Raw genomic sequence first — 14,857 nt, 5'->3', positions numbered from 1 at the left:
ACAGAATCAAGAAAGGGGTGCTGCGTTGGTTTGGACATATAGAGCGAATGGACAGCGAAAGAACGGCTAAAAGGATCTACGATGCAAATGTTGATGGATGCAGAAAACAAGGAAGACCAAAAAAAAGACATGGCACAATCAAGTCCATCAAATACTTGAAGATGGACATGTCAAAAGTAGGAATAATCGGCGTGCGTGCATGAGAAGATGTATGAATGTAGAGGAAGCGAGGTATGTATGCCAAGATAGAGTGTGATGGCGTTCTATCCTCTCTGCCTACCTCTACGGGGAAACGGCGTGATGGTTTGTTTGTTGTTTGTTTTCAAATGAAGCTCAAAATTTAACAGAATCATGACGTATTTTAAAATTATTAACTAAAAAATATATCGACTAAAAAATATTTTTTTTTACTCTGTAGTATTTCATAGACTCTTATTAATTTAAAATTGTAATAAAAACGTGATATTTCCCTATTATGTCAAAATTTCATGGTTAAAACCATTTCTATATTGTAATTTTATTCTATAAAGAAGTGTTTAAAAATCACAAAGAATTCGGTTAATCGGTAGATTGCTACCAAAATCGGTATATCTACCGAAAATTTGGTAAGGTTGGCAATGCCGCTTAGTTGGCAGGAACGGCGAGCGCAGTAGCGCCCATATACGACCGAATTTTATCGATTTTTCAAAATCAATTACGTCGATGTCACGTAGGCGTAGGTTATCTTTCTAGGGTTAAAAAAAATTCCACGTGCATAATATATCTTCAATAACAGAATTACAAAAAAAATAGATGTAATAACATTTGACATTGACCAATGGCAGAACTGATCGAAAATAAGCGGAAGAGAATCTCTGACGTCACACGCGGAGTTGTTTCAGAAACATAAAACTTTAAAAAATCATAGCGCTGATAATATGACATTTTAAATTAATTAAATTTTTATTAGCTAATGAAAAAAGATATTGGTTGGTTGGAAGAAATTGCCATTTGGCAATAAGCCCGCCAGTGTACAAATAACATTATGTACAAAAATTTAAATAAATAAAAATAAATAAAACCACTGAACTTCCTCATTATAGAAATTTAAAGAATTAATTTAAATTTGATTATTTTTGACATCTTACTCATTTTCAAAAGGTTATTATTTTTTTATTTTTTTATAAAAATAAATATTTGCGTTCTCATAATTTACCAAAATACTAAATTTTGAGAGACATTTTAAAACGAGCTATAAATAACTCACTACTAGAAAATGGAAATTAAGTTGGGGTATAGTGGGATTCGAACCACGGGCCTTTGATCAGACACTAGCCATGGAACCACAACCCGATTGATAATGTATTATATATTTTTTTCATTGTACTTTTTTTAAATTCGGGATGAAAAATTAGTATATTATTTTATTTCTCACCTCTCCAGCTATTCCTACGCAAAAAATATGACAATCGGCCACTCCGTTGAGACGTGAAGGAAACGCACACAAACAAACACACTTTGGCAATTATAATATATGTATGGATTGTCAATAAGTAAAATTTATTCGCAAAAGTTGGAAAAGGATCACGAAATGTCTATCTTGCTATTTCGCAAGTGGGTTACATTATATTCCCGACCCACGCGGGCCACAGGTGTATAGCATGTTCGATTGCCTGAAAATGTTTGATGTGGCAGTTCGAACTAGAAACTAGATGTGTCACGAACTGTGATTTAGCCGAATACCGAATATTCTACCACGCTCTCAGCCAAGGCGCCGAATATTATATAATAGAATATACTTTATATTGCGGGCGTATTTGTTGAATTTGCGAGTAGATCATGTCGCGTCACGTGTTATTTGTTCATTGTTTCATCACATTGTGTTTTTAATAGTCCTTATTAGTAATTTTTTGTTCATTTTACATCATGGCAATTTTCAATACAAAATGGCGTATTTGAGAATATTATGAGAGATAGTTGTCCGTGGTAAATAAATCCGACGTTTTTAAACATTGTTCGCACAAAAAGTTGATAATACAATGAAAATAAACTATACGAAATACTATAAAAATAAACGAATCTTAATTTAAACAGCTAAAACAAATTATTCAAAGCAAACTCAATCAGCGATCGAAAGTATCCTGAGTACATTATTTGCATTATAAATTTGAAAACACAAGTCACAATATTATTGTTGCAATTTTGTGATCACCCGAGACAATGTTTTGACAAATTAAATCCACATTATATTACTTGTCAATCTCCTATAGACAAATTTGACTAATAGACTCATCACAAAAATAACCACAGACTATAATTTTTTTAAGTCGCTTTCAAAATAATCATAAAAAATACATATTTAAGTGGTAGTTAAATTTACTTAAATATGTATTGCGACTTGAACCCGGAAACGCTTTGTTATTGCTAGATTTCAGTACATACTAGTATATATATTAAATGATATTTATCCAAATTGATATCAATTATTGTATGTATTTAGTTAAAATTATACATGTTCTCGTTCATGTCTTTATGTATATAATTCTTCTGTACTTGTGATGTCACAGAACTCCTCCTAAACGGCTTAACTGATTTACCTTTAGTTCCTAATAAGATTATTTCCTTAAATTCCTCATAATTTCTACCCATTTATTTCCTTTTACTGGATTATTCGAAGTACTAAAATAATATTGACTGACATTCAAGACATTTTTGAAAATCGCAATCCTAAATAAAGTTTACCCTTGTTGTTAGAAGAGCAGAATTTTATATTTGTAAAAACAATTCTGTATTTAAAAACTATTTATTTTATGTTTTGGAATTTAAACACAAAAAAGTACCTAAATACCTAGTTTAATTAAATATTTGATTTTGATAAAATTTCTACCCCCGCGGGAAGATTCAGAATAGCGCCACAGAACGGGATATATCTAGATGTGAAAGCTTGCAACTGTACTTACAAATCATATTCCGAACATATTCACATTCACTACAATTTTTTTTTTACATCCATACAATACTCATAATCCCATACACATATAACACACACCCTTATATAATATACATATATATACTCACCCTCACTAACATGTACAATAATAACACTGATACACTTAAACCCGTAAATAGCTATATTTCTACCGAGAGATTAAAACCATTGTATAAATTCTAGAATATGTTTAGTTTTTATGAGAAAAAAAATATATATTTATATTTTATGTTTCCCTTTTACCTCATTTTTTTAATTACATTGATAAGTTTGGAATCTCAGAATCATCGAATATTATGAAGAGATGGGTTTAAATGGCATATTTTTTTAAATTATGAAATATATTATAACTAACATTTGAATATTTTCGCAGGTTCTCTAAGCGCCAGGCCCGCACTCCAGAAATAATAAACGAGATATCAACCTATAAGGATCCGTTTTCCTACAACGAATGGGCACCCTACTATGGAAACTCTAATGGTGGTTACGTCTCTTCGTCGCGGAGCGCCGGGGGCAGTGGCGGGACAAGGTACAATCAAAATTATTTTGTTTATTAATATATTTTTCTTATTTTATTTCAATTTATTTGCATTTTTTTTTTTTTAACATTTTATAAAATTAAAATAAATTTCGTTTATTTTTATTTTTTTTTTAAAATTTTTATTTTGTTTTATTTAATGTTTCATTTTATTTTATTTTATATTATTAAAGATTTAGTTTTTTTTTTGTTTTAATTTTGTTTTGTTTTATTTTATTTTATTTTATTACATTTCATTTCATTCCATTTAATTTAATTTAATTACTAAATGTTATTCAATATTTGTATATTATATATCCACTTACCGACTTTTCTATGTTTACCGGTTTCGAGACGTACCAGTCTCTTCCTCAGGACAGCTGATTATGCAAAATCCACTATACACCTTCACCATAGTTGTTGCACAAAAAAAAACCAACACATCATGCATTTTAATAAGCTCATGCACTGATTAGGAAGTAATTATATACAAATATTTAAAAACATTTAGTAAAAGGTTTGACCACAAAATTAATGCTTTAAAAATCAAAAACATTTTATTTCGTTGCAATCCATTTAATTTCATTCCATTTTATATCAATAACTGATCGCGCCACTTGCCTATTACCAGATAAACGTTCAAATTGCTGGTTCGCGGGATGCGTTATCATTTATTTACTTTGCCATTGAACCCTAAATACAATGACTTTTTTTTTTTTTTTTTAAATTGGAGTTGCTTTATTATTTACCTTGCTTATAATATACAAGGTTTATATTTCAAAAAGTGGATTTTTCTGCAATTAAATATCTTAAAATTTATCTAAACTATTGGGATCAGGAGGGATATATTAATGTGGGCTAATCAGGAACTTCTCAGCATTTGCTCACGTGGAGAGGAAACCACTCAAAACTTTTCAGGAGAAGCCGGCCTGTTGGCAGTAGTCAACAGGGCTTCCGTTCCACTAGAGGAGTGTTCGGCATTTTTTTCCCTACTTTGGTTTATTTTACCAAAAGATACAATGACTGCAATTACCTACCTTATTCTGGGTTCTGGCACCTTTATTGTCTGGAACTCCTGGAAGTCAGGATCAGAAAGGAGGGGCTCTTGATGATTAAACAACACAGTGAATTTAATAGTTATTGATCGCAAAATATGTTCTTTGCGATCGCGGTGAGAATATAAAAATCACATGTGGACACGCCGAGTTCAGTTGTTATTCTGGCGCCGGGACAATATCGGTACCCACGGTAGGTAAATGCAACATCTTAACCAGGGCCCCGTAGGTAGCAAATAAATTCGAACGCCTCATTCTAGTGAATGTGCTATGTATATGGGTGTTTACACATAGAGTTTATGTGGCGTAACCATTTACATTTATTTTATTTTATTTCATTTCATTCCATTTGACTTCATTCGATTTTACTACATTTTATACTAACTGCATTTCGTTTGGAAATTTGTTCAGAACATTATCACGAATCTTGACGTCACGAAAACCAAGGCCATACACGTCGTGTTTTTCTAGCAACAATTTTTTTTTTTTTTAAATTTATTTTTTTTTTTTATTAATAATACAAAAATTACATATTATACTCCCAGGAGTTATGAGAAACTTATTTGGGACCGTACATAAGAAAAAACATTTTTTGACAATACATAATATCATACAAATTAATACATCCGAAATAAAAAGAAAACATTATTGTATAAGGAACATAAAACACCATCTTATATAAACTACATTAATAATTATCAATATCAAAAAGATTTGAGAAATATTTTTTAATTGCGACACTTTTAAATTTCTTTTTTACATTTATGCATGAAAATATTTCTCCACAATATCCATGTTGATTTAGAAAATACAATTAATTATTTTTAATTGTTTCACATATTTTTATCGGCATTCGTAATATGTGATATTTCCCTATTGCAACGTAAATGAATAGTTTTTGTTACATTGAAGAGTAGGCGGTCAGCTTTACGCTTCCAGTGCCAGTCCAGAGACAGGGAAATACTGCAGTGTACAAACACCTTCAAAACAAATATTTTACGTCAACTCTACCAGGAATCGAACCCGGGAGCTTAAGCATGGTTAGTGAATGCACCAACCACTGCACTACGAGGCTGATTTATCTAGAACATAAACTGTATTTTTCATCTGCCTGGACACAGACCACAAAGTTAATGCTTTGAATATTTAAAAATACCCAAATTTCTCTTTGATCGTTTTGATACAGAGTTGTCAGCTGCGGTCATGCGAAAGGGTGAAGGCTTGAGTGGTTTCGCCAACCCTTGATAACTTTATCGTAAATAGATGTAAAGGGGTGAATTAATTCAACCCGATACACAATTTCCTTATTTGATCACAACCATAACTCTCTGTACAAGTTTGTAATTTCTAAACAACTAGGATATTAATTTGCTTTCTGTTCTGTAACCACCGCAAACATGAACTTGGTCTATGGCAGTGTTAAAATGAGGTGGTAGTGGGTTTACTTATATTTAAGATAAAGTTTACGTTTAAAATATATTAGTAAATTATTTAGAAACAAAGTGAAACAAATAAACTTTTGTCGCAGAAGGCAAAATTGGCAATTCACAGTGTAGTCCTGGTGCCCTTATGTTTGGGAACGAAGTAAAGAATTGTGAAAATAATTATGAAAGTAGGTTGAATGCTGTCGAAATGCGATCTCTCAGGCGAATGCATGGTAAAACCATGTACAACAGGTGCACAAATACTGAGATCCGTACATTAATTCCTTGGATTTATTAACAGAAGCACAATTGACTTAAAAAATATCAATACCCTTAAAACTCTCTTCTGTTCCCTAGTTCGCCCGCACCTAGAATATTCCTCCGTTATCTGGTCTCCGTATTATGATGTTCACATCAAAAATATTGAATCAGTTCAACATCGATTTTTAAGAAAGATGGGCTGGAGGCTGGGCTTATCCAGATACCAATATACGTATAATGAGTTAGAAACTACCTTAAATATATCTTCTTCGACCCCTATTTAAAATTCTCAAATCACTCTTTGATGCGCCTGAACTACTGAGGTCAATAAAATTAAAAATCCCAACTAGAAACCTCAGACAAAACTTACTATTTCATACCGATAGCCATAGAATTAATTATGGTTTTCATTCCCCTGTGCCCAGAATTCTTAGGTTTGCCAACAAACATACCAGTCTTGATTTCTTTGATAACAAGTTGTCTTCTTTGAAACGATAACTGAATCAAATTCAATTATAAACACCTCTCTCCCGCTTCCACCCCTACTAAGTTTACTATATGCCATTGTGTCTTTCTACTTTCCTTTATAACAATTTTCTATGCATAAATATGTCCTTAAAAATTCCCATTGGGCGTATATATAAATAAATAAATGAGATAAGCGTACGGCTGAGATAAACATTACCTACCTACTTTATTTGTCTTTATTTATTTTACAATATCTTTTTAATTTACTTTATTATTTTGTTTTATATATTGGACTATTTTGTGCATATGTATTTATGTTTTTTCGATAAAAGTTTTTATTTATTATTGTTGTACAATTTTATTTTTCTTGAAATTACTGATATTATTGTTTGTTATTATTTTTTTTATCCTATTTTTTATGTATTATTTGAAGATGGTTTTGCTTATTATATATATTACGAGCGGACCTGACAGACGTTGTCCTGTCCAAAAGTTAATTTTCCTGCTATATATGGTTCACCAAACGTTTTTTTTTTCATTTCGAATTTTTTATAAACTATATACTAAGTGACATTTGACATTGAGTTCGACATTTCAATATTTTCGTTTCGTCATTCTGTGATTTGCTTTTGCCCAAAGTAAAATAAAAGTGCAATTTCACAAGCGATATATTTATATAATTCTTCTGTACGTGTAATAAATTGTTAACATTAAAATATTGAATTTAAATAGGTACCTAGGTACTTGTTTATGTTTGAATTTCAAAACATAAAATAAATATTTTTTTAACAAAGCCGGCTCTTTTGACATTTTGATACGTACACTCAGGACGATAGTAAAACAGATAGAAAAAATACAAAAACTAAATATATTTTTTTATAGCGGCAACATTTTTACGACTAGATGCTCTTATGTATTAATAGGTAAGCATCTTACCAGTCTAGCCATCGCATCTAGCCGTTCGGATTCAAAACTGACAGTTACGTCAGAATTTAATTCGATTTCAAAATTTACTTATTTTTCTCTCCTATTTTTAATAGGCTTTTATGAAAAAAGTCACCTCAAAACGATATAAAAGTTAAGTGAATTGTTTAAAGCAAAATCTTCTCGGTGGAACAAAATTTTTGACACTTTTAATGAGTAGAAATGTGTACCGTGCGGGGGGTCGGTACTGTATCTTTTATTTAATTTTATTTGACTATTTGTACATAATGTTATTTGTACATTGGCGGGCTTATTGCCAAATGGCAATTTCTTCCAACCAACCAATAAAATAAAAGTTTTTTTTATAATTCAAGTTACAGAACATATTCAATAGAAAAAAAAGATTAAAAAGCTAAAGATATACAAAAATAGAAATAAACGTTTTTGTTTATAAATGACCTTAAATCAAAACTATTACTCAATGGGAAAAAGGAAAAAAGAGGAAAAAGGAAAGGAGGATCGTTCGGAAAATCGCTAGGGAAAATTTATCTCCAACTATACAGACATGGTGAAGGGATGACGTTCTTGACTTCCCATTGTTATCGCGGCCCTGGACTGAAGTTTGAAGTGTATTTTTACTGATAGGTAGTAATTTAAGTATTTATCCATTGCCCCATGAACCTGTAATTACGGATAGTGAAATAAAGTAATTTAATGAAATACGTTTATTTTTTTAGATATCGTACTGGTTCCAGTCGTCGTCCAGTGTTTGGTCGGGTGGTGCATAAGGCTCCTCTGTCTGCTGCTGCAGGGTTCGCTTCCCACGGAGGGCGAGGATACGATCAGGTATTTTGAACTACAATTGAACGCTGTGATGCAGAAAACAGCCAGTCCTTAATTTTGAAAAAATGAGATTCTGTGTTTTCGGGAGCAGTAAGATATAAAATGTGTTATGTTAAAAAAAGCCAGGCCGCTTTTATAAAAAAACTGTAATTATCACCTTCTGAAAATATTGTTGATCACAAAAACGGCATTTCTCAATTTGTTGAAAACACCCACAGCACTAGAAAAATCTTATGGTTTATATGCTGATGGGAAGATTAATGCCTCTTAAAATCTAATTATCTTTCATAAACTAAAGTGGATAAATATTCAAGTATTTAAATTGTATAAATTAATTAATTAAAAAAAAAATGTTTTGATACAGAATGTCACCTCATACATTTGATATAAGATCTGGTTATTTTCTGTAAAATGCATATTTAAGGTTTAGGTATTTAAGAAAAAAATATTTTTTAATTAATTTATTTTTGAATCCAACACAGTAATAGTAATAAACAGTACTAAGGATTAAAGAACTAAAACAATTGTTTTATGGATTGGTAAATTCAATACTGACGTATGGTCTGATTGGCTGGGGAAGCTGCACTAAAACGACTATGGCTTCAGCAGCTATAGCTCAAAAATCAGTGTTAAGAGTTATATTAAAAAAACCACACCGATACCCGAGTGATTCGCTCTTCAAAGAATTTCAAGTGCTGGATATTCGTCAACAGTATATATTGAGGTCAGAAGCGGTCACACATCTCAACAGGGAAAAATACGCAAGGGTTTGTCATGTTCATAATACTAGACACTCCAATAAGGATCTGATTCTACAGAGAGGAGTCAATACTTTTTTGGCTCAAAGGCAACAATATTATATAGGCCCGAGGGTATATAACCTTATCCCAGTTTCGTGGAAATGTGGTGGGATTGCCAGGCTGAGGAAGGTGTTGACTGCATTCTTAATCCATATTGGTCGGAGGGAGTCAGAGAATTTGTTGTCCGATGTAGAAGGACGTAAGCTGGTTGCTTGTTTTACTAGTAATGACTTGGGACTTAGGATATAGAGATTTTGGTATTATTTATGTTTTCTCTGGATATTCATTGTTTACCTTTAAGACTGAAAAAGCACACATTATGATAAAACTGGAAATACTTTTAAATATCATTATAAAATACATAATTTACTGCCTTAGAACGGGGAAGCTATCCCTAGTTAGGCAGTTTAGATGAACCAACAGCAAAAATAAAAAATATGTATTCTTACTTTAACTACTGAATTAATTTGTTGTATAAATAATTACTTGTATATTGCTGTAATAAATATGTAAAATAATAAAAATAAAAACAAATAAATAAAAATAAATAAATAAAAATAAATAAATACATAAATAATAACAATAAATAACAAGACCAATTGTGGGTTTCATACAAGAAAAAAATATTTAATAAAACAAAACATAGAGTTCGCTAGGGGTGAAAGGAAGTGGGATAGTAAAATTGGGAAAGAAGAGAAGAAGAAGAAATAGTAAGTAAATATAAAACAATGAAAAAAGATATGATAATGTATATAAATGTACACATACAACATACAACATACATACATATACATACACACACATATTCATATACATACATATATATATAAGTACTTTCATACATACACATACATACATACATATACACACATGAACATGCATATATACACATCTACACTTACTCGCATACAAATACACATAAACACATCCTTTTGTTGTAACACAATTTAATAATCGAGTGGTATGGCTTCTACAGGTGGCCAGACTGTACGGAGCTCTTCAAGGAGAAGGTGCTTCTAGAAGACCCAGTGTCCTTCGTCTACCTGGTGGCGGTATACCTGCTCAAACCGGAAGGTAAGTTTGATGTTGACACGTGTTTTTTAGTTTTCGTAAAATATTTCCAGATATGCATGACGACCAAGGACGACGTGGCATGATCAGGTAAACCAAAATCGTAAGTGTGGTCATGTCAAAAGTACATACAACTGCAGGACATGTATTATAATTATGAATTTGGAAGATGCCAGGAATGTATGTCAGGATGGCGTGTGTGGCTGTCCGATAATTCAAGATAAATCTAATCGTAATAATCTAAAGATAATCTAATAGACTAATCTCTTCTGTTCCCTAGTTTGCCCGCACCTAGAATATTCCTCTGTTATCTGGTCTTCATATTATGATGTTCACATCAAGGATATTGAATCAGTTCAACATCGATTTTTAAGAAAGATAGGCTGGAGGTTGGGCTTATCCAGAGACCTATATACGTATAATGAATGAGAAACTACCTTGAATATATCTTCTCTTCAAGACCGTCGAAATAAATCCGACCTTATAGTCCTTTTTAAAATTCTCAACTCACTCTTTGATGCGCCTGAACTACTGAGCTCATTAAAATTAAATATCCCAACTAGAAACCTCAGACAAAACTCACTCTTTCATACCGATAACCATAGAACTAAATATGGTTTTCATTCCCCTATGCCCAGAATTCTTAGGTCTGCCAACAAACATACCAGTCTTGATTTCTTTGATAACAAGTTGTCTTTTTTCAAACGATCACTGAAACAAATTTAATTATAAACACCTTTCTCCCGTTTCCACTCCCACAAAGTCTACTATAAACCATTGAGTCTTTCTAATTTTGTTATAATAATTTTCTATGGATAAATGTGTCCATAAAAATGCCTATTGGGCGTATATATTAAAAAAAACATATCTGTCAAATACAAAACGTATACTAAATACTTACTACTTATTCTTCAGTTGTGACATCTACCTACATGTAAAATGTTACTTGGTCAATTTTTTGGATCTTAAATTTACTAATAAAAGTGACGATGTGTGTTGGTCAGTTTTACTTGTCAAAAATTTTTGAGTTTCTATTAAATGCTCATATATTTTAAAAACTATTTTTTTTGGAGTGTCGGATTGACTTGGCATTTTACCAGTCAAGCATTATGCTAAACCGGTGTCAAAAAGTCAATAATCTTAATTTCGTAATTTTGGCAAATGGTCACTTTTACTTGTGTAACCACGATTTATATATATAAACATAATTGAAATGATATTCGAGATATGGTTTCTAAGAACTCACTCTATATTATAGTAAAAAAAGGAGTAATAAACAATATGCCAAATAAGAGTGAGATCTAAATTGAAAATTACAAAAATGCATAATGAAAAAAAAAAAATATCAAGATATTTAAAAAGCAAATTAAAGTAAAAGTATGAAAGGAAAGCAGATTTGTCCATTATTGCTAATTGCTAATCTCGAACTTTAAAAAAATTGACAACCTCGTCCCTATCGATGTGTAGGAATCAATTGTAAACATATTTCTTAAATATATTGGCACTTTATGGCTGCCGAAAGATGACAAAAAATTCGGAGCCATGAAGGTAAAATTTCTTTGAGTGGTAGGGCCGAGGTAATTAATCCTTCCCGCTGATCGCGTCTGTATATTTCGCTGTGTCCTGACTTTATCTACAGATTTCCAGAAGTTCACAAATGCCCCTTTGACAAATAGCTGCCGCACATCTAGAACTTTACAATTTTCAAACAGTTCTTTTGAAAGATAGCGTAAAGGAACTTTAAGATATAAGCTTTTGTTATAAGATTATAAATACCCTAATTGACAGCCCAGTATTTTTTGTTGAAAACGTTTTGTAATAAGCGTCCATTCATAGATTATTAAATTATTTTTTTTATTATTTTCTTTTATTCAGGAAACATACAGTACAGTTACAAAGTTTAATATTTTACACAATTGGACTTAATTCTAATGGACCAGTGAAGTTTCCATATTAAAAAGCAATTAAATCTAATGTTAATTATGAAAGTATAAAAAAGAGAAGGAAAAAGAAAACATAAATGAAAGTTGTTTAAAAATTTAAATTTAAGTGAAAAAAATATATATTTTAAGGTTTGTAGTTTGTAGTGAGTATTTACAAATGGAAATAATATTTAAAATGAAGAAAACTTGTAAGAGTAATTAAGAATTAAGAATGGAAATAAAGAATGAAAAACATACTCAGATGTAAAAATAATATAAAATAGTAATAACATTTTTTTTTAAAAAAGGAAAAACATAAACACTTATTTATTTTAAGGGATTCAAAGAATCGATGAGAAGAATCTTTAAGTGAAATATAAGACAGTAAATTTAAATTTAGGTCAATTTAAAAAACATCTTCAAAATTAATGACACATTATAGTAAGAGCAGCAATATATTGATTTTATTAACATATATAATATAAGTAATTAAAAGTAGTTTAAAAGTATAACAAGTATAAAAACATGCCAATGGCAGCAGAGAAAAAAGAAAAAATAAAGAAGGAATAACAAGTATGGCAAGTAATCATTTAAAATTTGAAAAAGCAATATAAGGAGAAGATTTTAAACCAAGAGAAGTCGATAAAATTTCATTAAAGCGATTTTAGAAGTAATACAAAATTTCAAAAGAGAAATTCAATTTATAATAATAATATGAATGTATGTAATTTGAGTGATATAAGAGAAAAAGGGACCAACCGGAGTTTTATTCAAAAGTTTTCAATACACTATTTTTAAATAATTGTAATCCTGTATGATATATATATGGTTAAAAAAGCTGTTAAAAGTGGAACACGATCTGTGTAAAAACGAATTCTGGCAATAGTTCGTATTGACACTAGGTATTCTAAAGGTTGGGTGATTTCGTAGGGCACGTGATGGACAGTTAATTTGAATTTTATTTAGGAGCTGGGACGAATCAGCTAGACTGTTAATAATTTTATAGAGGAATGTGAGGTCCATTAATGTTCTCCTTTTTTCGAGGTTAATCAGTTTGTGAAAACGTCCAGATAAGTAATGATTTGGAAATATAAGAGAGCATCGGAAATTCAAATGTTTTAAAAATTTGTTTTGTACTTTCTCCAGCCTGTCAATATAAGTAATGTATTGTGGATTCCAAACGATAGACGCAAATTCAAGATGGGTTCTTACATAACTATAATAAAGATTTTTTATTGTTAGATCATTTTTAAAAGGCTTAGATACTCGTATAATAAAACCTAACATTTTATATGCTTTTTCAATAATTTTATCAATATGTGATTGAAATGTCATTTTTGAGTCCAGAACTACACCTAGATCTCGTATTTCTTGGACACGGTGCAAGACTGTACCCGATAGAGAATACGAATAATCTATCGGATTTTTTATTCTCGTAAAGGTAATTGTTTTGCATTTAAGCGGATTTAATATGAGCTGATTATTTACACAGTAAGTAGAGAAGTTTTCAAGATCTTCTTGCATATCAAGACAATCTTGTAGGGAAGTAACTTTCTTGTATATTTTTGTGTCATCGGCAAATATTTTGTATTCGGAAAATTTAAAGACGTTACCCATATCATTAATATAAAGAATAAACAATAATGGACCCAAGTGGGATCCCTGGGGTACACCGGAATAGCATTGTTTAAATGAAGACTGATAGTTTAATAGATAATTTAAATGAAGACTGATAGTTTAATAGAAATTATTCATCTTTAAAATGTTCTCCATCTCTGTTGTAATATGTTAATGTTAACAGCTTTCCAGGGAGTTAAATCCAGTCCTTGTCTACAAAAAATTGGACAAACTCAAAATATTGTTGATAAATGCATACTGAAAATAAATCATATTTTCGTAATTTCAGCATATGTTAATTTGGTTTTTCTTTTATTTTTCTTTTCTTTTCTTTTCTTTTCTTTTCTTTTCTTTTCTTTTCTTTTCTTTTCTTTTCTTTTCTTTTCTTTTCTTTTCTTTTCTTTTCTTTTCTTTTCTTTTCTTTTCTTTTCTTTTCTTTTCTTTTCTTTTCTTTTCTTTTCTTTTCTTTTCTTTTCTTTTCTTTTCTTTTCTTTTCTTTTCTTTTCTTTTCTTTTCTTTTCTTTTCTTTTCTTTTCTTTTCTTTTCTTTTCTTTTCTTTTCTTTTCCTTTCCTCTCTTTTCTTTTCTTTTCATGGTCATGTCATACCATATATATGTGCTTTAAACTTTTTAATAATTAAAAAAGGAATGGCCCACGCTGTAGTCCTTGTGGGCATTTTCCAATTCATGTTATAGCTTAATATTAAGATGTATTTTTCTAAAGTGTATTTTTGTCATTCTATGTAAATAAACAAAGAAAAAAAATTAAATTAAATTTCGGCGATAAAATACAATGAACAAATCAAGAATTTTCACTAACAAATAAGGTGATTCATAAAAAAAAACTTATTCTGTACCTTGCAAACTGTTTTCCGATTTACCGTATTATTTATTATTCTTGAAATACGATTCTTTACGTAAAGCTATTTCAAAGAAACCGTAAGACAATATTTCTTGTTTTCTACTTACAGTGATATAGGGTCTCCGG

The 14,857-nt window shown here is 30.5% G+C and overlaps 1 protein-coding gene across 1 annotated transcript in view; it reads left to right on the top strand.

Moving 5' to 3' along the window:
* Window positions 1–14,857, top strand: part of LOC148284575 (uncharacterized) — a 107,165-nt gene that overhangs the window by 5,999 nt on the left and 86,309 nt on the right. Inside the window, exons 2-4 of the mRNA XM_088238007.1 lie at window positions 3,342–3,497; window positions 8,355–8,463; window positions 10,237–10,334. Coding sequence (XP_088094133.1) covers window positions 3,342–3,497; window positions 8,355–8,463; window positions 10,237–10,334 — 363 coding nt within the window. The remainder of the gene's footprint in view (window positions 1–3,341; window positions 3,498–8,354; window positions 8,464–10,236; window positions 10,335–14,857) is intronic.

Source organism: Micrasema longulum, unplaced genomic scaffold, assembly GCF_059751315.1.
Source record: "Micrasema longulum isolate JH-2025_06_02 unplaced genomic scaffold, ASM5975131v1 h1tg000109l, whole genome shotgun sequence".
Taxonomy (NCBI): Eukaryota; Metazoa; Arthropoda; class Insecta; order Trichoptera; family Brachycentridae; genus Micrasema; species Micrasema longulum.
Note: the sequence above shows the minus strand (reverse complement) of the source record. Positions and strands in the feature narration are given on the sequence as shown.